Source organism: Nymphalis io, chromosome 18, assembly GCF_905147045.1.
Source record: "Nymphalis io chromosome 18, ilAglIoxx1.1, whole genome shotgun sequence".
Taxonomy (NCBI): domain Eukaryota; kingdom Metazoa; phylum Arthropoda; class Insecta; order Lepidoptera; family Nymphalidae; genus Nymphalis; species Nymphalis io.
Genome location: NC_065905.1, coordinates 10,798,645 through 10,821,432, shown reverse-complemented (window position 1 = coordinate 10,821,432; position 22,788 = coordinate 10,798,645). Strand labels below are relative to the sequence as shown.

Below are 22,788 nucleotides of genomic sequence, written 5' to 3'. Positions count from 1 at the left end.
AATGGCTAGTTACGGTACTGTTACGGCAAGTACCTATATATAGATTTAGCATCAAATGAAACTAAGACGAAAACCTCGAATTGGTCTTTTTAAAAATAGAACACCCAACCATACAAATCGATGTAAATTACACTTAAAATCCCAATAACACAATTGAACACATTTAACAAATCACAAGTCGCGCCAATAACGAATTATTCACTTTACCTTTCTGTCCAAAACAAAATGGCGGCTTTGAATTAGTGCGCGTCTTTTCTTTTTTTTTTCAACGCTCTTGTAGGTATCAAAAAGTCTAACTATGGTATATAATATTTATTTCATCTCGGAATTAATTCCTTACATAGTATTATTATACATTCCTTATATACCTTTGAACCAACCACCAACCTTTCCATCAACCCACAATGGAGCAGCGTGGTGGAATAAGATCCTAAACCTTCTCAAAAAGGGAGAGCAGGCCTTAGCCCAGCAGTGTGACATTTACAGGCTGTTACTGTTATATTCCTTTGAAAAATTACGATGCTACGATGGAGTTACATTTTATAAAATTTTATATTAACTAATGTAGAAAAATAAGAATTTATCATAAAAATAACAATGTTTAATATAAATTAATTTATTACTTTATACAATTTGTTAAAACCAGTCTTAGGTTTTATTTCATTTTGTCTATAGTATAATATAAAAATTCCAATTTTTTATACATAAAAATATATATCTTTGCCTTAACCTACACAATCATTATACTTAAAAATCATACAAGGATATCATAAATATTTATTTATAAAGAAAGAAATCTAGAGATTCCAAATAAAAGAAACAAATGTAAGGCACAATAAATTCCTACAATACTTTAGAAATGCATCAAATATTTATATTAATTATATACTAGCACATCTATTGCCACATATACTGTCGAAATATATTACACAACATTCAATCTAAAGATCAAAGACTGCTTTGTATATCATATTATAATCAATTTCATATTTACTTTGTTTTATGTTTGACACCTAAGTATGAATACATACAATGAATGTTACAAATAATCATTCAGTCAATTTTGACGAGAAACTGTTCTATTTCTAACTTCTGCCGCATGATCGCGGTCAAAACGACCTCAGTACTGCACACCACATTCAGCGTCTTTTCAGATTGCAGTAGATAGTAAACTAGATGCAAGTCATTGGGCACTGTCAGCACTAAGTAACTGTACGGCTTCGTATTGTGCATCTCCTGAATTGACACATACGATCTACGGTTCTTTTCGACTTTTCCGCCACAGAGTTCGATCATTTCGGTTAGTCCCGCTTTGGAAGGTTTAACACAGGGCGTTAAGAAGAACGTCATACCCTCGAATAACTTTCTCCTCTGTTCACCGCATAGTAGTACTTCGTCGATGTCACATTTGAACGCTTTGTTAAATACCTCGTCTCGCAGGCCATGCTTGGCCTCGTCCGCGAACTTGTTTTGTCTCTGGCTCTCCAACACCCACTCAGGGGTGAGCAAATGTTTGACGGTGATGAGACAGCTCACCAGTTTGCACGTCCGAACGAGCTTTTCCATTACAAGATGAGTCGCCTCCGATGCCGAAGTTACTACTAGGCCGCCAAGTTGACTGCAAGAAATGAAAAGCATTATAATTATATATATTAAAAGTTTACCGGGTTACGCTTAAAAAAAGGAATTATAATCGGCTAACGACGTACGTACTTACGTACGTACGCGACGTACAACGACGGAGCAAGTAGATGAGAGTACCAGATGCAGCGGCGGCGGCGCGTGCGCGGGGAGCGGGGCGGGGCGTGCGGGGCACACTCACCGGACGACGGCGGCGAGGCGCGTGTGGTCGGCAGGCAGCAGCGCGGAGAACAGCACGCGCGGCGCGAGGTGCAGCGGCGGCGGCGCGTGCGCGGGGAGCGGGGCGGGGCGTGCGGGGCACACTCACCGGACGACGGCGGCGAGGCGCGTGTGGTCGGCAGGCAGCAGCGCGGAGAACAGCACGCGCGGCGCGAGGTGCAGCGGCGGCGGCGCGAGCGCGGGGAGCGGGGCGGGGCGTGCGGGGCACACTCACCGGACGACGGCGGCGAGGCGCGTGTGGTCGGCAGGCAGCAGCGCGGAGAACAGCACGCGCGGCGCGAGGTGCAGCGGCGGCGGCGCGTGCGCGGGGAGCGGGGCGGGGCGTGCGGGGCACACTCACCGGACGACGGCGGCGAGGCGCGTGTGGTCGGCAGGCAGCAGCGCGGAGAACAGCACGCGCGGCGCGAGGTGCAGCGGCGGCGGCGCGAGCGCGGGGAGCGGGGCGGGGCGTGCGGGGCACACTCACCGGACGACGGCGGCGAGGCGCGTGTGGTCGGCAGGCAGCAGCGCGGAGAACAGCACGCGCGGCGCGAGGTGCAGCGGCGGCGGCGCGAGCGCGGGGAGCGGGGCGGGGCGTGCGGGGCACACTCACCGGACGACGGCGGCGAGGCGCGTGTGGTCGGCAGGCAGCAGCGCGGAGAACAGCACGCGCGGCGCGAGGTGCAGCGGCGGCGGCGCGAGCGCGGGGAGCGGGGCGGGGCGTGCGGGGCACACTCACCGGACGACGGCGGCGAGGCGCGTGTGGTCGGCAGGCAGCAGCGCGGAGAACAGCACGCGCGGCGCGAGGTGCAGCGGCGGCGGCGCGTGCGCGGGCAGCGCGGGCGGCGGGGGCGGCGCGGGCTCGAGGCGCGGCCGCTTGGCGCGCCGCCCGCTGGCCGCCGCCGCGCTGCGCTTGGCACGCTCGTGCGACTCCTGCGTTATGTTGATCGGCATCTTCCATGCGTCTGCGAGTTGACGTAGAACATTATTTAGTTGTGTTGAAAAGTTTGATGAAAGCCTTCGACACTTTTATTTATCTATGTGAGTTTAGTCAGGGAGCAACGTGAAAAATGCGACAAGTTAATATTAAAGTCACACCCGAGAGGGTTTCGATTAAACTTACTCATCAGATGTGAAACTAGGCTGTAGTCCATGCGGAAGGGACTAGCCAGGTTAAATTGCTGATATTTGGCATTTTCAATCTGAAATTAACAATAAATAAATTAAATACACTTGATAGGAAATTTTTCATCAATGCTTGACCTTTTGGTAGTTGGGAGCGTGTAATGTTTTTTTTATATAATTCAGCGAGCAACATTTCGTCAACTTCTCCGTCAACCCACCTTGCCCAAAGATAACTCTCCTTGAGAATGTTGCGCTGGTGGGTAGCTTTTCTACTACTATACGGATATTAAAGGTACTCATAAATACTCGATGATATTGATAGATGCCCCCAAAAAAAGCTTCCACTAGTTGGCTCCTACGACACTCCTGGGTCGCGATCGGGTGGTATTTAGACTTTTTTTTTTTTTTTTTTATAGAATAGGAAGGCGGACGAGCATATGGGCCACCTGATGGTAAGTTGTCACCAACGCTCTTAGACATTGGCATTGTAAGAAATGTCAACCATCGCTTACATATCCAATGCGCCACCAACCTTGGGAACTAAGATTTTATGTCCCTTGTGCCTGTAATTACACTGGCTCACTCACCCTTCAAACCGGAACACAACAATATCAAGTATTGCTGTTTTGCGGTAGAATATCTGATGAGTGGGTGGTACCTACCCAGACGAGCTTGCACAAAGCTCTACCACCAGTAGCCAGCATTAAACGTGACGATACCGCAACAGGCGGGGAGCGGTACCTGCGCGAGCGCCGTCATGTTCCCGAGCAGCAGGTCGGTGAGCCAGGCGGCGCTGACGACGGGGATGCCCCAGTCGCGCGCGCGGCGGTACTTGTTTCCGTCGGCGCGCTTGCAGACGAGCACGGTGTTGTCGCGGCTCATGTAGGGCGTGAGGCGCGCGCCCAGCTGGCGCAGGCAGCAGGCCAGGCGGCGGCGCTCGTCGCGGCGCCAGCCCGCCAGCGCGGCGCGGTGGTGCGCGGCCGGCCGCTCGGCGCGCGCGTGCAGCGCCGGCAGGTGCAGCGCGTGCCACGGCGGCGCCACGCAGCGCCGCTCCAGCGTGTCCGACACCCAGTACGCCGTCACGCAGCGCTTGGCGTCCCGCAGCGCCTGCGTCGTCGATGTATATTTCGCGGTCATTAACCGACACTTTGTTTATTATTTTTGTCAGACCGACACGCATGTGTTCGATCTTAGAAAAATAATTAAATTCAATAAATCGATCATCGCCTTCTGTACCTGCATGACGACGCCGTGTCTCTGCGTTTCGCACAGCACGTGCGTGACGCGTGCGCAGTACCCCACCTCCACCTCACCCCCCCGCCGCGCCAGCGCCTCCGTCCACCGCGCCACGCGCTCCGCGCCCGCAGACTGCTGGTACTCCACCTGGCGGGCAACTATATATTACATGATGAACTTCGACTCACAAAATAACTTAATTATCGAACACGATAGAGCATGAAATAGCTGCTACATTTTGTCCATAGTCTCTGTGCCAATAGCTATATAAGATGTTAATTTCCTTGTGCAGACTTACTCAAAAATTAATGTTAGATAGCGGTAAAACAGCGATAAAAGTACTGCCCATTTCTCAGGCAGGCAAGTCTACAATAGGCACCGATAAAATCTGGTAAAGAAATTGAATTTCTATATGTAACAGTAGAAGTGATGGTAAGTAGTCTCACGATATGGAAGACGCATCCCAGCAGGAAGAGGTCCGGCGGCAGCTTGAGGTTGGGGTTGTGTCCGTAGAACTGCGCGCGGGGGGGCGCGGCGCGCACGGCACCCGCGTACACCTTACTGCCGCCCCCGCCAGCCGCCGCGCTCTGCGGGAGAGACGGTTTGTTTATACGGACAGCTAGTGTCTCCCGGCTGAGCGAGGACCTGCTCTTCTATAAAGGAAACACTTGCAGCGACATTAGGGATTGTACATGTGGCAATAATTTATTCGAGATATAAAAATATTGTTCATGCATACATAAAAAGTATACATAAAAACTATGCTGCCATCGGTTAGGATGTAATAAATCAAGGAATCTATTTTGCAACAGACATTCCTGGACTGTAAGGAAGTCCTTATTTTGGCATGATACGAAAAAATACTTTATAAATTATTATGAAATGCTGAAGTTGGGACATGAATTGTTCGTCTTAATTATGTATATATCTTGTGTATGTGTTTTTCAAGGGCGATGTGCATCGTCCTCGCGAGGGTCGCATCCGACCAAACGTGCCAGTCGTACCGGCGCAGGCCCCTGGTGCGGGTGGTGCGCGGGGCCCAGCAGCAGGCGCGCGGGGGCCCGCACCGCGCCGCCCGCCGCGTGCGCCGCCGTCATCAGTCTGCGGGAGAAACATTTGATCTCAAGTGTCTAGCAGCCAACTATGGTAAACAATTCGTATAGTGGCGGGGATCCAATTTACCACCAAAACTTTTCCCAAGGGGTGTTGGCGTCCAAATTGATGTGTTTTTACTGAATTTAAATTACATATTAAACCTGGGAGCAATCATAAATGAGCCGTGTCGTTTTAGAAGAAACATTTGTAATCTCATTTTCTTAATAAAGTAGTTTTATAAGAAGCCGCGAGTCAGTCATACGTCACACACGAGATAACCCTGGTACGCACCGCAGCGTGCCGGCGGCGGAGGGCTCGTGCTCCGGGGGGGGCGCGGCCCCCTGCAGGCGGATGGACAGCATGTTGGCGAGCGCCGTCTTCGTCTTGGGGTTGACGAGCAGCGCACCCGCTCCTAGCGACATATAAGTGTATAGTTATCACAACACAGAAAGGGTTATTTAGTTAAACAATTCCGTGTCTTCTTTTGGCACAGTGACGTAACAGCCTGTGAATGTCCCACTGCTGGGTTACGGCTCCTCTCTCTTTGAGAAGAAGGTTTTGGATTTATTCCACCATGCTACTCCAATGCGTTTTGGTGGCTATACATATGCAGAATTTCATTTAAAATTTGACACATCCAGGTATCCTCATATTTTCCTTCACCGCCGAGCACGAGATGCATTATAAACATAAATTAAGCACATGAAAATTCGGTGGTGCTTGCCCGGGTTTGAACCCACGATCATTGGTTAAGATGCACGCGTTCTAACCACTAGGCCAACTCGGCTTTTTTTATTTATAGCCTTCTTGCGTACTGTCAAGTATTACAGATAGTTACAGATTATTAGACTAATCAACGATATTAAGATTATTTCCAGACAATTATTACTTTCGATTGTTGTTCTAAATCATCCTAATCGTGTGTGTGTGTGTGTTACCTTGCTGTTCAGGCGTGGTCGGTGTCAGCAGGGCGTCCACTTGTTGTTCTTGCAAGGGAGCCACGACATGTTGCGTTACGGGAGCGACCTTTATGAAACAAAAGAGCCAAAATATTGCCCATATTAACGTGACCTTGTATGACTGAGGACCAGCTCCCCCCCCTAAGTCAGACATGAAGTCATTCGTCGTGCTTAATTGTTACTACGTTTACACCAATATGAATTTTGATAGAACATTTTAAAATTTAAATTCGATATCCGCCTTTTCGATTACTTGACTTTAAAAGTTAAATTCGACATGTTTCGCAGCATGTCGCAAAGTTATGCTGTGCCATAACTATATTAGATATTTAAAAATCGAATTAAAATATTTTTTTAATAATTAAAAAAAAGATTTTTTAATTTTGTTTTTTTTCGGGATATTTTGTGCTACTAGTAAATAACAGCTTAGTAATGAATAGAGAGTAGCTCGCGTCACCTGCTTGGCGGCGGCGTGGTGGTGCGCGGCGTGGTCCCGCTGCGCCTGCAGCTGCTGCAAGCGCTGGTACTGCTGCTGGCGCTGCAGCTGCTGCAGGGACGACTCCACCGTCCCCGCTCCCGCGCTGCCCGCTGCACACACGGTTACTTCGTACACTCCACATTCATATATCAACATTCAAAAGTGTAAGGATCGCCGAGAAATGTTAATGTATAACTTCTGGTTGGACGTTGGCGCATCTTTGACAAATAAAACTTTAAAAACCATTTTTCGAAAATATTAGAAAATCAATACGTTCGAAATTCAAATATTTTCCGCTAGAATTAATCTTTAAATTTAGTGGAATTATTAGATATATACTTGATTATAATATGAATTCTGACAGACTGAATTCTATAGCGTATCATTTACTTCTTTATCGTTATCTATGCTAATATTATAGATAGATAGATAGATTTGTTTGTTTGTAATCGATAAACTCTGTAACTACTGAACCGATTTTAATAATTCTTTCATCATTGCATAGCCACCTTATCCAGGAGGCTATATTATTTCAATAATAATAAGTTTCTTATAATCAAAAACTGAATTCCACACTCGCGACGCTGAGCACAGTTAGTTAATAAAATTATTAATTTCAAAAGTAGTTACTTACATTCTGATTCGGGTGAATCCATAAGAATTCAAACTTTGATTTCAATATATAATACGAAATACCAATTATTATAAGAAACGCACTTTTAACAATTAAAAAGTTTTTATTGATAAATATTTTAAAAAACCGTATGTTACACAAAATGACTTCAAAGCTTCGCTTATTAAAAATAGCTTATTTTATAAAACGATTGAATTATCTTTATTAAACAATGAATGTTATTTAACAACGTTCCTCGATAAACTAGCATATATTCATCTATGGATTAGAACATGAGGTAGGTATCATTGTTATTAGAATTTCTGATCGGCAGTCGGGCATCACTATGTATGAACCATAATCTGAATACCAAAACTTCTAACCCGACGCATTCTTCCACACTTTTGCTTGAATGTTCTTTCATATACCTAAAAATATATCTATGAATAAGCTTGAGCGAGACAACACAATCGACATGCTTTTATGTCGCTCTCGTTTCATTTTCTATCACACTTTTTAAACATGGAACAGTACGTTATTCACAAACTTTTTTGGCATTTTTTTTAAATATTTCACCTTTGACAAAGAGTTGAAAATTACTTCAGTAGTACTAGTTTACACAATTTTATTCTTATTAAATGACCCAGCTTCACTTATATTACTTATCGAGTAATGCTAATGTGTTTTGGGGAATAAAACATCACGTCACCCATTTCTCCCATGACGGCCACTATCTACCCACAATATATATTTGATGTATGTATATTCGTAAGAATATAAAAGTTGTTTTTTTTAGAAATTGTTACGGATATACTATTTGCACAAGGAACGTACATAAGCTAGTTGCGAACGTATTTGAAACAGGATCCCAGAAAACATACAAAAATATTCAGCGTATCAATTAATAAGAATAAAAAAAAAGTATTTGCCTAGTATGTTTTTTATCTGTGACAATGCCATCTGTGACGACGTCATCCATACCTGTGACCGTCATTCATACTAGCGTCAAAATAAATACTATTAAATATCATTAGGAGATAGTGTGATAGTTACTTATACTAACGTGTATCGACTGTCAAAGTTACCGTCTTTGAAAAAAATTATACGTCCGTCTCGTTTACACATATAGGGTATTGAATAAGTGAGAAAGAGATCTAGTTATTTTTTTTACAGGGTAGTATCATAGTATACTTCAATTTTGTACACAAAATAATGATTACGTTAATAATAAATATAGGCGTGTGTATAATGGCATGTGTTACCACTCGGTAGCGATAGATGGCGTTAATAAAATCTGTCAGTTTCCTGAATCGCGCTGTCTAGATTCGCTACTGAATATATATAATGTAAAGGTGATTTTATTAAAATTATCAAATAAAATAAATTATAGTGTGAACAGGGGAAAGCTCTTCCTTAGTTTCATATACCGTTTGATCCCCCGATATTAGTTCGGCGTAATCAGCGTGTGTGATTTAAATATTATTTTGGTGTTCAGACATTATATACGGCTTCAATACCAATTATAATAATTTGGTCAATTTATACTAATATTATAAATGCGAAAATAACTCTGTGATTTGTTTGTCTTTTACGCTTACACGGCTAAGCCATTGATCCGAATTTGATAAATTTGGTATGAAATGTAGATGGCTACTTTTAATAATAATAATATATTTATTCCTCAGGCAACAAGGCCCATACTTATTGGTACATGCTAATTAAACAACATTACATAATATACATTAATAATTAGAAACTTTAAAACTTTGTAATGGCCTGAACACGCGTTCTTTGCGGTTTTATAATACCGCAGAACTAATAAAGCACTCAAGAAGCAAATTGATAAATATGAAACGAGATCATTTAATAATTACTTTTACTTGTCAAATTCAGATAACTTTAGTAAATTGATTATTTAGTAAATAAAGCAGTTTTTAAAAGAAAAAAAAGTGTGAAAGAAGTGTTTAAATCAAAGAATGAATTGATTATTAGTTGCATATTATTAAATTAATTAAAGCATGAGAAATAAAATGAATGTTAAAAATAAATATTATAAATATAGCGGGTGAGAAGCAAATGATCAAACAATAATAATTGAATGATGACTTACCAGGCGACGGTGGCGGCTGAGCTGGTTGCGCTGCCGGTATGGTGGCCGTCCTAGCGCCTTGCTGCTGCAGCCATTGCACCTGATCAATTATGTACACATAACATATTTACATATGTATTAACTATACATAGATTTTATTCGATTATAAGGTATGCATGTATTGTACAATATTACAAGCCCTTATATAACTTGTGTGTATGAATATTTTTATTTTATTTTGGACAACCACCAGATACATTAGATAGACAGTTAAATAGGGGTTGAAAAGGTTTTTTGATAAATGTTCTACTAATTATATGTTATTACATCATTCGTAAAAGCATCACATTATACATTGTCATTGAATAAAGTTAATAGTTAACAATTACAAGTCCATAAAAATACAAATACATTAACATCGTTAAAATTATTAAAAATATTTTGAAATTATTATTAAATTTACGATTGAATATTTATATAAACTTATATATGAATTTAGAGTACAAAATAAAAACAATTTCAAAGAACAAAAAAAAATTCATAATTCTATACAAGTTAGTGAATAATAAGTCAAGTTGGGTCGATTGCAAGACAGTTCAACGAGGGCAAATGTTTAGGCAACATATCTTGCCAACTGCCTCACACACGTTGGAGATCATTATGATATGACCCTTGCAGACCAACTACACTGGGTCACTTATTGACCTACTAATAAGTTACTGAAGCTAAATTGTATAAATAATTAAAATATACTATACAACAAATTAAATTGGTCATTTACAAATTACCAATGCCAAAAATAATATATTTAGATTTTTGTGTGTAGGGTTAACCATCAACATAGGCCAAATTACAAATGTTAACAATCAGATTATTATAGGAATACCATTAAGTCTTTATTAAGTTTTTGCACATATGTACTCAACATATAATATAAATATATAGCGAGTAAAACCACAGGCTTCTGGTTTTATAATTATTATTGTACCTGCTGCTGCTGAGATAGTCCTGGTGGTAATTGACTTCTTATGAATGTAACACTCTGTGGTGCGGGCGAGGGTGCTCCAGGTGAACCAGTCACTACTCCAGTTTGCTATAATATAAATTACATAGTTACTTACTTATCTAAATATTATATGTATTTGAATGGCATTAAATACTGTTAGTTTTCAGTTTAAATTGATATGTTTAAAAGAAAATTTAGTAATATATAGTGCTTACCTGCTGCTGAGCCAAGGCCGCCGTCCTCTGAATGTGCAGCTGGCGGCGCTTCTGCAGCTGCGCGACGAACATAGCGCGCTGCTGCGGGTCCATCTGCTGCAGCTGCGCGTGCGTCTGCGCGTCCAGGTGGATGAGTTGCCGGCCACCGCCGCCCGCTGTCCACGACACCTGTAAAACCTTGACATTGAGGAAGAGTAAAGATATAGAATGAGTTTGGTTAGGAGTCAGTCTTATATAAGTATTAGATATATATTATATTAGGCATATTTAATTAAAATATTTCACGAGTATATAAATTTTCTTACCCGTGGTCCGACGGCTCCGGGTTGACCAATTTGTTGTCTTTGTTGCAAATACTGCTGTTGTTGCCAGGAAACGTTCTGTCCGCCTTGTACTATTTGTTGGCCGCCTGGTGATACAATCTGTTGATTGCCACTGTGAGTGATTATCTGCTGTATGCCACCGCCGGGCTGAGGAGATTGAGGCACTTGTGTTAGCACTTGCTGAGCCTGGCCTACGGTCTGACCGATTATCTGTTGACCAGTCTGTGTCACTATCTGCTGGGACGACTGCGCTATAACCACTTGGTGCTGCTGACCTTGCTGGGTAATTACATGCTGACCACCTTGTGATAAGACTTGTTGCCCACCCTGGGTGATTATTTGTTGGCCGCCTTGATTCACTATCTGGCCTCCTTGATGGACAATTTGACTTTGAGAGACTAATTGTTGCCCACCTTGTAAAGTTACTTGTTGATTTCCATGGACCAATATCTGTTGTTGTCCTGTATGCTGATTTATTAAGACCTGCTGTGGGCCTTGGACTATCTGTTGCTGGCCCGATCCATTAAGTAATTGTTGCTTTTGTACCAAAATCTGATGATGAGTCTGGCTCATAGCCTGCCCTTGATTACCGATTGACTGTTGAAGAATTTGTTGAGGAGATTGTTGTATTGTATGCTGAGGGCTGAGTTGAGACTGTTGATTGTTTATTAATGCTTGTTGTTGTGTTTGCATAATTTGTTGTTGCAATATAACTTGATTTTGTGGGTTACGAGATTGAACTAAAGGACTTCGGATTATTTGGTGCTGTCCTTGGATCATCTGAATATTTTGTTGCCTCCAAGGTCCTTGAACTGTGTTCCCTTGTTGGTTTTGTATATTTTGCTGGACCGTTTGAATCTGTTGGGTTGTATTACTGACAAGCTGATTTAGTTGACCACCCTGTCCAGTTTGTGCTTGTGATGAAGTGACCATTCCCTGTTGATTGACAACACCCATATTCATATTTTGTTGTTGATTCGTTAGTGACTGGACAGTTTGTTGCTGAATTATACCCTGATTCTGTGCAGACATTTGCTGGCCAGAGTTTATGAGTTGCTGTTGATTTATCACTTGTCCTTGACCTAAATTTTGGTTGAGTTTTGCATTTTGCAGACTCTGTTGAAGATTTTGTGTAGACTGAGCTAGCTGCTGAGCAATATTTTGCACAGCACTCTGTTGGCTTAATGTTAAACCTGGTTTCATGACCATATTCTGTTGATTCAGTTGGGCTTGCTGTAAATTATTAGCGCTTTGGCTTAACATTTGGCTTATATTTTCAATTTGTTGCTGTGCCGAGCTCATCGAAGTATTAGAGCCTTGATTTATATTCTGAGATTGTTGTATATGATGTTGATTATTCTGAATATGTTGTTGTAACTGATTAGATATGTTTTGAGTTATTTGAGATTGCGAAACATTGGATTGAGTGAATCCTTGTTGGTTTTGTTGATTACCAATTTTATGTTGCAACATTTGCATCCTTAATTGGTGTTGTTGCAATAACTTTTGTTGTTGTATCTGTATCGCTGAAAGTCCATGTGGCTGTTGTGAAGGCTGTTGGCCTTGATTATAGCTCTGTTGCTGTAAATTGACCTGTTGACTTTGAACATTCATCCCGGGCTGGGACACTACAGAGTTTTGTGCCATTTTTTGAATGAACTGAGTATTCGCTTGACTTCCTTGTATTTGTACATTTTGTGTGACAATTCCTTGTGGTATAGATTTGTTAATAATGTTCGATGTGGACATGGCAGTGGTGTAGCCCATTGAGTTTACATTTGATGTAATAGCTGCAGATGAGTTTGCAGTAGATGGTGGGTGATTCCAAGGCATTCTTTGCTTTAGTTTATCTAGTAAGGCTTGAGTACTTTCATCTTTATTCTCTGTCATGTTTTGAGTTGGTACCTCATTCTTTGCAATACCTTCTTCAAAATCGAATCCTGTAATGGCACTGATTCGATCCATTGGCTTTGATGGTGGTTGTGGTACTACGAGTAGTTTAGGATGAAACACCTCTGTCACTGCTTGTATCCTTGCCCGTACACTTTCTAATACCCAATCAGGAGTTACAATCTTTATTTTAGACGAAAGTGTAAGTGCAGCACTATACTTCTTGCCCAAGGCAAAACCACAAATTAAGTGAGTGCACTGAGAATCTAGATTCAATTTCACTTTTCCACCATGATATGTGATAATAGCGAATAACAATTTCGCGTCAGCGGGAGTCACTTTAGAAACACATGCCGTGACATTTGTGAATATCTTGTTCTTGCTAGGAAAGTAAGGCTTCGGATTGGCAAGTTTCTTCAATCGTGCACACGCAAGAACCCAATTCTCAGTCACTGCAGGTATCTGATATATGTCCTGGGCGTCATCGAGGTCCGTATCAGCGGCATTGTTACCACAAATTAGATGAGTGACATAATCAGAAAAATATTTAGTGCTTTCCGCTCCTCCTGACTGAAGCAACTGCATAATCTGCAATTACAATAAAACAAGGGACCAGTTATACTACAATTCGAAGCGTAAATAAAAATAAAAACAAGTATACATGTCAAAAACAAACCCTTTCCGAGACATCGCCAGAGAGGTAGTACTTGACATCCTTGAAAACTGGCTCTTGCAAAGTTAATGAATCTAAATCGTCAACAATCGTTACCATTTTCTATTTCAGCAAAATAATAAAAACTTTATTTTAAACAAACATTGTAATTAAACTTTTGTTCGAGCGCCGAAAACTAAAAACTCAAGCAAGAACGTCCATCATGAAAAAATGTTACCATGAGAGAAAAAACATTCTATAAGAAATACAGCGAAACCTAATCGATAATTTTGTAATGTTATTTTCATAGAATTGGGATATAAAAAGGAACAAATTATAGTTTTATATACATATAAAAAAACGTTTATCATTAATATGCTCTAATATAAAAAATAGTCTATTGAGTTATTTTGTGATACTATATTACGTCGTTAAATTTTTTGTCTGGTGTTTCATAATCTAAAGTGCTATTTTTACTTTATTATTATGGTACAAGTTGTCTTTTTATATTTCTATATAATAATAATGGAATAATATTAAATAAGATCCAGGTTATTATTATTATTATGACTTGTTTCTGCCTTTAAAACTTAACTTACAAGCCAAGGATATCTGGTTTATTGCGCTTAAACTGCACTGCACTGCACTTCACTGGTGGTAGGGCTTTGTGCAAGCTCGTCTGGGTAGGTACCACCCACTCATCAGATATTCTACCGCAAAACAGCAATACTTGATATTGTTGTGTTCCGGTTTGAAGGGTGAGTGAGCCAGTGTAATTACAGGCACAAGGGACATAAAATCTTAGTTCCCAAGGTTGGTGGCGCATTGGATATGTAAGCGATGGTTGACATTTCTTACAATGCCAATGTCTAAGAGCGTTGGTGACCACTTACCATCAGGTGGCCCATATGCTCGTCCGCCTTCCTTTTCTATATAAAAAAAAAAAAAAAAACTATATAATATTTTACTTTGTGTTACTTAAAATAATATTCGTCATTGGTTCATTTAAATTCAATTTTATGTATTAAAATAATTTTTACTCCAATTCATAAATATTCAGTACTTGAAAAGAATCCCCGTACGTTTTTACATTCCCTTTTAAGATTTTTTTTTCTAAGACTAACATTATAAATGTCAATCGAAATAAAGCTTAGATTAAGTGAGCGTGAATTTTTCTACTTTCACCTCTGTAGACTACACCTATTGTTGTGTGTGTTTATGATTTTATCTAAACACGCATGCCAAATTTCTTAATATATAATGTATGTTAATAAAAAACAGGATTATTTATATTCTAACGCTCTTATTCAGATTATTTATTAGTTTATTTAATTATAAGCTTAGAACGGGCAGATAAATACACTTTAAAAAAAATTACAGCCAGAAAGTACCTACCGCCGGGGTCTTGGGCTTAAATCCCGATCAGGCCTATAAAAACTTTTGAGGCTTTTCGTAACAAAATCCTAGCAGAAACCGGCCACGGCAAGCACGTAAAGCCCTTAGTCATGCAGCTAAACTCTATGTGGTCTTTTCAGACTACCGTCCCACGGAATTATGAGAGTGAGGGAATAGATAGTGCACCTGTGTTAGCCCACACACTTGTGCAGTAGTATATAATGTACTACGTAGTTAGCGAATGGCCGCCGTTATCGAAATCGGTCGGGAGGATTATTATTTTCCATCACAGTGTGAGTCACATATATTTTTAAGACATTTCCTTAATACATTAATTTATTTATTTATAAACTAATTATTAATATTATAAGTAAAAGAAAAATATGTAATTGTATATATTCGTGTGTGTGTTAAACGCACATAATAACTCCACGCAGAGCTTTTAAAATATATTATAGGTTCAGTCATTAATAAAATGTATATTTCGATAGAGTAGATACTTATATTTTTCTTTAGGCTCTGTCAATTTTATCTTTTGTTTTTAGATATTTTTGAAGGTTATGTCTGTGGTCATTGAGTCATTGGCTATCAAAATTATAATAAAATACCTTTCTACAAAGCTGGTCCACACTTGTGGTGACTCAAGAGCTGGTTCTTCTTTAACTCAATGACTAAGACTAGCGGTTCAAAGCGAAATCAGTGCTCGTGTACAACGCCACAAGAAAATATTTTGGACGGCGGTTTTTTTATCTTTATTTTATTTTTTGTTTTATCGTATTCCATTGAATAATTATAGTTTGTTTGTATCTTTTCCTTATTTCTAACCGATTGTATCTTTTTCAAAATTTAAAAAAAAACCATATTTTTTGCTGTCGATATTAGTTTTGTATCTTTTTTTAATCTTCCTTCAGCTTTATACTTACTTCACTTATTTTGAAACTCTTTTATATATAAGGTTTTTAGTTAACTGTGTATCTATCCCATTTTTATTTCTCTAAATAATAATGGGATGTCTATGAATGTCTAATGTTATGCAAAAATATAGGTAAAGTTTTGCTTATTTCGGCGAAGACCTTCTATTATGTGACAAAAGGCTTTAGGTGCTAATTCCACCAAGCTCTGGTAGCTGGTTAGTTCATACACATATGGCAAAATTTCATCCGATCACATTTTTGTTCTTCAGCACTAAGACGGACAGACGGACTGGACGGACGAGATGAACTTTAAGCACACATTCACACATGACCTCAGTATTGCCCGGGCTTGAACCCACGTTTTTCTGTTAAGTCTCGCGTTCTAGTCACTGCTCCATTCGGATGGAACCACAGATGATCTTTTATTATTTAAAACAATATTATGAAACAAAAATTGAAAAATTCTAAATTGAAATAAATAAATAAAACTAAATTAATGTATATAAAAATATATGTAAAAAATATTTTGATTAATGAGAAACAAACATCAAATCTTAACAAAAAACGTACTAGGTACATAAGATTTATTACGCTCACGCGAATGAATGTATTTGAAAAAAACTGGTATGTCGAAACATGTTTAATTTTCCTGTTATTTATATATTTAATAAAACGATGTCGTGGCTGTTTAAGACGTAGCAAATGTATGTTACAATAGTATAAAAAAAATAATAATATTCGTATGATTGAGTTTTTTGTCAAGATAATCTGAAATGCGTTTCTACGGAAGAATACCTACCATCATTTTATGATTGATTGACTACTATGATTTGTTAATGCCTTTTTTATATTTTGTGTGCCTTATACATATTTTAGGTACTTTTAATAAATAATTGTTATTTAAATAAATTTTGTCAAACAAATAGTTTTGAATCTTAATTCTACAAGATTATTATTGTGTTATAATGGACTGGCTGGGAATGTGAATTCTATCGAGAAGGCTTATTTAGCTGCTAACCGCTAAAGTATGCATGAATAATAACTGTATCTTAATAAGCCACATCACCGAGGTGTGGTATTAAAAAAAACACAGACGTTTCGTTTTCGAGATTTAAATATATTCATATAATAGAGTTACAATAATTTTGCAATCCTGAATTATGGAATTTTCCTTTCAAATGATGAACGTCATAGTCGAGAAAATTAACTCCCATTAAGCCAAAGTATCTCACGCCCACACACACTGCACAAAATTTTTATGAATTTAAATGGAATGTCATAAAATAATTTTCTGAACTAAATCGAGAAAACTCGGCGCCAGGCAAATGACAAATTTGGCATTCCTTGGGAAAACAACAAAATAAAACACAAATATAAATATGTTTTTAAATAATTTATTTAAATAGATAATTCATTTATTTAATTGTCAACACCAACAAATAGTATAACAAATATACACAATAAACTAAAAATCAACATAATTATTTATCTAATTGGCTACTTTTTTACAGATGTTCTAAAATATATAATGTACTTGAAATATAAGTCAACATTGTAAAAAAAAACTAATAATAATAAAATAGTGACATTATAAAATTCTGTGGACTACGAGAAAGCCTTCGACTCCATCAAAACCTGGGCAGTGCTCGACTCATTGCAGAGATAAAAAAAAAAAAAAAGATGTCATATCGACTGGAGATATATCGAGGTACTGAGATGTCTGTACAACGCCGCTACAATGACTGTCCACATCCAGGACTGTAAGACGAAGGCGATCCAACTGCACAAAGGGGTGAGACAGGGGTATGTAATATCCCCGAAACTGTTCACCAACGCGTTGGAAGACGTTTTCAAGACGCTGGATTGGACTGAGTATGGAGTCAATGTAAACGGCGAGTACATCTCACACCTTCGATTTGCCGACGATATCGTCATCATAGTCGCTGGAACAACTCACCGAAATGCTGCGTAGCCTAGGCGAGTCTTCCCGGTGTGTCGGTCTCGGTATAAACTTGGACAAGACCAAGGTCACGTTCAATAGGCATGTCGTGCCGGGACCGATATACGTCGAGGGGAAACCTCTCGAAGTCGTTAGTGAATATACCTACCTAGGACAGATAATACAAGTCGGTAGGAACAACTTCGAGAAGGAAGCCGATCGAAGAATTCGCTTGGGATGGGAAGAATTCATTTGGCAACCTTCGTCAAGTCCTCCAGTCGTCTATACCGCAATGTTTGAAGACAAAGGTCTTCAACCAATGCGTCTTGCCTGCCATGATATATGGTGCCGAAACGTGGACACTAACTGCGGGACTAGTCCACAAATTCAAAGTCGCTCATCGTGCTATGGACCGAGCTATGCTCGGAGTATCTTTGAAGGATAAGATCAGAAATGAGATTATCCGGAAAAGAACCGGAGTCACCGACATAGCTTGCAAAATTAGCAGGCTGAAGTGGCAGTGGGCTGGTCACGTATGTCGTAGGACCGATGGCCGTTGGAGCATACGAGTCCTAGAGTGGAGACCGCGAATCGGCAAGCGCAGCGTAGGGCGCCCTCCAGCTAGGTGGACCGACGACCTTAAGAAGGTGGCGGGCATCAACTGGAGGCGGAGGACAGGGAGCTTTGGCGCACCTTGGGAGAGGCCTATGTTCAGCAGTGGACAACGATTGGCTGTTGATTGATTGATTGATTGATTATAAAATATAAAAAAATGAGATAATAGGATAAAAGTTTTAAATACATTTTAAAAATTAAATGTATGAATCAACATTGTAAACATATGGATAGGTGTTGATTTTTTTGGCGTAAAAGTATTCCTTTTTTTTAAAGCTGGAAAAACGCATTACGCATTTTCCCCACAGGAAAAGTGCTTTGAAAAGTACCTTGGACACCGACGAGCCCCACATACTGGGGGTATGTGGGGCTCGTCGGTGTCCAAGGCGTCGATTGCGCCCCGAACATCGGAATACCTACTAAAAAACCAGCGGTACCCTTTCCGTCTTAACGAGGAGCGCCACGGGATCGCTTGCGTATGCTACCGTGACGGCTTTAAAGTGTACCTATTCTAGGTTATATTCATACATTTTTCTTCAATCTTTGTTAAGTCTTCACAGTATAAAAAAAACTAAGAAACTAAACGCCAATTAATAAATATAAATGTTTTATAATTGATATACAATTAAAAACAGGATATTTCTCAATGATAGAATCGTGTATCTAGAGTTCGTCGATTTTCATGTCAGATAAAAATAAATTTAATTTTATATAATGAAAGACGTACATTGTCATTTTATAGATGAAGAGAGGCTATCTCAATTTATCGCCAGATCTTCGGCTGTTGAGTCTATGTTCAGAACTAGTGGTAACTTAAATTAGTCATTTAAAATAAGATTAATTAAATCATAAAGAACCAAGTAAATTAAAGAATATTATGTAATTTGAGTTTAACCTGTGCAGTATTTACATAAATTAATATAAAAATAAAATCGTCTTAATGCTTGTTAACTGTCGATTCAGATAAATTAACATTACTTTTCTATCAACATGTAAGATCTGTCTTTTTATTTGACATTTAATGAGTTTCATATAAATGCTATCCGCGCACTTCACTATGCGTAAATTATAATATTTTTTTAAGAATATAATTTCACGGAATAATTGTTTGCAATTCAAGTTATCCGTTAGAATCCGTTATCCGTCCAGTTCCTCACAGCGGTTGAAATACAAAAGATTAGTGAGATAAAACTATCAAGACAGCATTAAAAAAAAACAATATTTTATAAAACGAACAGAATGTTTCCTTACTTTGTATTATGAAAAGATGATGATGAATTAAAACATGAATAATATATAATAAAATATTTTGATTATCTACATGAGAATACAAACTATACAGAAAATATATATATTTTTTATGTTATAGGTACTAAGCGGACGAACAAATGGGTCACATATTAAGTGGTTACCACCGCCCATTGACATTGACGATGTAAGAAGAATTAACCATTTCTTAAATCGCCAATGCTCCACTAACCTTGGCCATGAAGATGTTATGTCCCTTATGCCCGTAGTTACACTGGTTCACTCAAATCGGAACGCAACAATACAAGTCTTGTTTTTGGCGCTAGAATATCTGATGAGTGAGTAATACCTACCGAGACGGGCTTGCACAAGGCCCTACCACCTGGGAAACCAATTCGCAACACTAGGTATTAATCAGTTCCTCGAACAGTACTAATAGTATTATTATAAATATAAAGGTATATATAGTTTTCCTTCAAACGAGGCGTGAAGAGGAATCTTGCTGGCAAAGTGGGGGCGGCTAGTGCAGAACATACTTCCCGACTGTACTGATCGTCGTCGCGTTTGGACTGCACTACCACTTACCACCAGGTGGAGTCGAGTTATTTGCTAACCCGGTTTATATAAAAAAAGTTTAATGCCTAGTAAGATCCGTCGACGTTATTACAAAACACTTCTACGTATATATAATAACTCTTTAAAATTTTGTTAGTTCGGACTGAGATTTACTAAAATTATAAGGATTAAGGTACATTTGCTTATGAAAAATATATTAATAAGATGACTAGAAAAAAAAAAATCTGAGCTGAAATTAATGGAATAAGGAAAAGCGAATGATAATGATGATAACCTATTAATAATCACGATCACTTAATATTCATGGTTTATCATCAAGCCAAGGTATGCTTAAGAGTGCTTAGAACTTTATTATTTTTTATTCATAACGTTTACTTAATCATTTAATAATTTACAAAATATTTTGTTAGACATATCGTTTCCGTGATGTTTACGGTCTATCAAGATGTTCTGGCAGTAAACGATTATGGTACCGGTTTTTAATTAACGTAATTAATTTTGATTAGCAAATCATCGCTATCGATTTAATCTAATAGCCATATTTTTTGTATTCGTTTAAATGTTTTGTTTGTTTATTACTATCAACCGGATTAGGGTTTATACGGGGAAATTTAGGCTTGTGTCAATCCACGGTAGCATAAGCATGCGTTTCCGTTTCATCCACAATGACGAAAAGAGTATCCTTAGTTTTTTAGTGGCTTTTCTTCCTTATAGCCAGGTGCTATGTTTAGTAATCTGAGTTACAAGTATAGTTTTTGATGGATATATCGCTTGATGGTTCTGTAGTTACGACTAACTTATTGAACTAAATTATAAGTTTTTATAAAGGAAAATAGTTGTTTTAGTAATACCGGTTCGCACAGTTGGAACGAAAAATCATATTCCAGCGAAATAATTCACATCCCTATCGCCGAAGCAAATCGATGACGACATTACTACGAGACACTAAAGTAGCGACAAGATTAAGATACGTAGCACCGCAAATTCGAATCATTCATAGTTTTCCTGAGCGTCGTCAATACAATGTTTATATATTCGCAGTTAAGTTTAGTTTACCTTCACGATTTCACTATTAAATACTAAAAATATAAATATATGTCGCAGAAATAATTATATGACAGTTGCATTGTCACTCGGGGTTATGTGAATCGTATCGTAGGTTATACTTCATACATAGATACTCCACATCCTTTTTCCGAAGTTTTTTAACGATTGTTTAAACGAATTTACATCCGTCATAATTCTTTCACATCAAGTACTTGTCACTGATAAGTTCGACAGGTCTTCATAGACGGTTTAAATAATTTGGTGTACGACTTTGGGTAATGTAATTGATCACTCTAGATGTTTCTATGTATTTGATAATCTTGTCCGTTACATTATATATTGAGTACACAAGAAGGAAGTAGCTGAGAATATGACCTCAAATAAACTTGTAATATCGATTCAGGTTTAATAACAGCTTCGCAACGATATTTGGCATCGTTTTTATGATTGATGAATACTTGCATGACCTAAAATTTAACTTAATTTTTAAATATTTACCATCCCATTTCGTAACGGCGATTAAAAGATAAATTGTTGCTTTTATTTATTAACGGGCACCGTTACCATGTTCTAGTTAGTTATCTGTATTTAATAAAACTAACGGGATTGTAATCGTTAAAAGGAATATTATATATTTTCGCACCAAAGCCCCAAAACGGACGGGGTCTGAACGATTAAAAAATATATATTTCACCATATATTAAACTAGGTTATATTTCCTCCCGAGCTATACTATTACTTGTGGTAGGGCTTTGTGCAAGTTCGTCTGGGTAGGTACCAGCCATCAGATATACTACCGTTAAACAGCAGTACTTGTTATTGTTGTGTTTCGGTTTGAAGGGTGAGTTAGCCAGTGAATTACAGGCACAAGGGACATAACATCTTAGTTCCCAAGGTTGGTGGCGCATTGACGATGTAAGGGATGGTTAACATTTCTTACAATGCCAATGTCTATGGGCGTTGGTGAACACTTATAATCAGGTGGCACATATGCTCGTCCGCCTACCTATTCTATATAAAAAAACTATATCTATAATGATTTAATTTTTTTTTCCCATCATAAAGAAAAAAGTCAAAACTGTAAGCTATTCGTTATTTGTTTTGAGTAATTTACGCATAAAAAGTCATATATGTATATAGCATTTTTATTGCATACTTTTTGTGCAAATAAAATCCATTCTTACCTCTCAGACAATAAGATTTTTTCAGAGGTATTTTTTGCTATGTGGAAATGAAACGTATTTCTTGTCTCTAGTTTTCTCTCGCGTGTGACGGAGCGGAGGTATTAGATATCCTGTATACTTTTCTGTGCCCCTAACAACGTGTATGTGAAATTTCATTATAATTGATTGAGTAATTAAGACGTGAAAACGTAACGTTAACAATTATAAAAGGCCTGGTCCATCTTAACCGACCGACCGAAAGTGGTCAGGTCAATTCATCGATCTTTTAATGAAGTTATAACAAACATATTGAGGGTGAAGCCGCGGATTAACATTAGTACATAATGTTTTTATCAGTATCTGCAATATTG

The 22,788-nt window shown here is 38.9% G+C and overlaps 1 protein-coding gene across 2 annotated transcripts; it reads right to left on the bottom strand.

Moving 5' to 3' along the window:
* Nucleotides 1-114: 114 nt before the first annotated feature.
* On the bottom strand, nucleotides 115-13,747 carry LOC126775625 (PAX-interacting protein 1-like). Of its 2 annotated transcripts, none has more exons than XM_050497678.1 (15): nucleotides 13,545-13,747; nucleotides 10,961-13,456; nucleotides 10,656-10,832; nucleotides 10,423-10,527; nucleotides 9,456-9,534; nucleotides 6,712-6,842; nucleotides 6,234-6,321; nucleotides 5,587-5,707; nucleotides 5,205-5,301; nucleotides 4,647-4,787; nucleotides 4,201-4,347; nucleotides 3,706-4,071; nucleotides 2,963-3,041; nucleotides 2,579-2,804; nucleotides 115-1,618 (listed from the first exon to the last, which is right to left on the bottom strand). In XM_050497678.1, exons 1-15 carry the CDS (start codon nucleotides 13,638-13,640, stop codon nucleotides 1,054-1,056), a joined length of 4,914 nt encoding a protein of 1,637 aa, XP_050353635.1. In that variant the 5' UTR covers nucleotides 13,641-13,747; the 3' UTR covers nucleotides 115-1,053. The 2 variants fall into 2 exon arrangements, with proteins under 2 accessions (XP_050353635.1, XP_050353636.1); XM_050497679.1 differs by having other exon boundaries at nucleotides 10,656-10,823.
* Nucleotides 13,748-22,788: the final 9,041 nt, after the last annotated feature.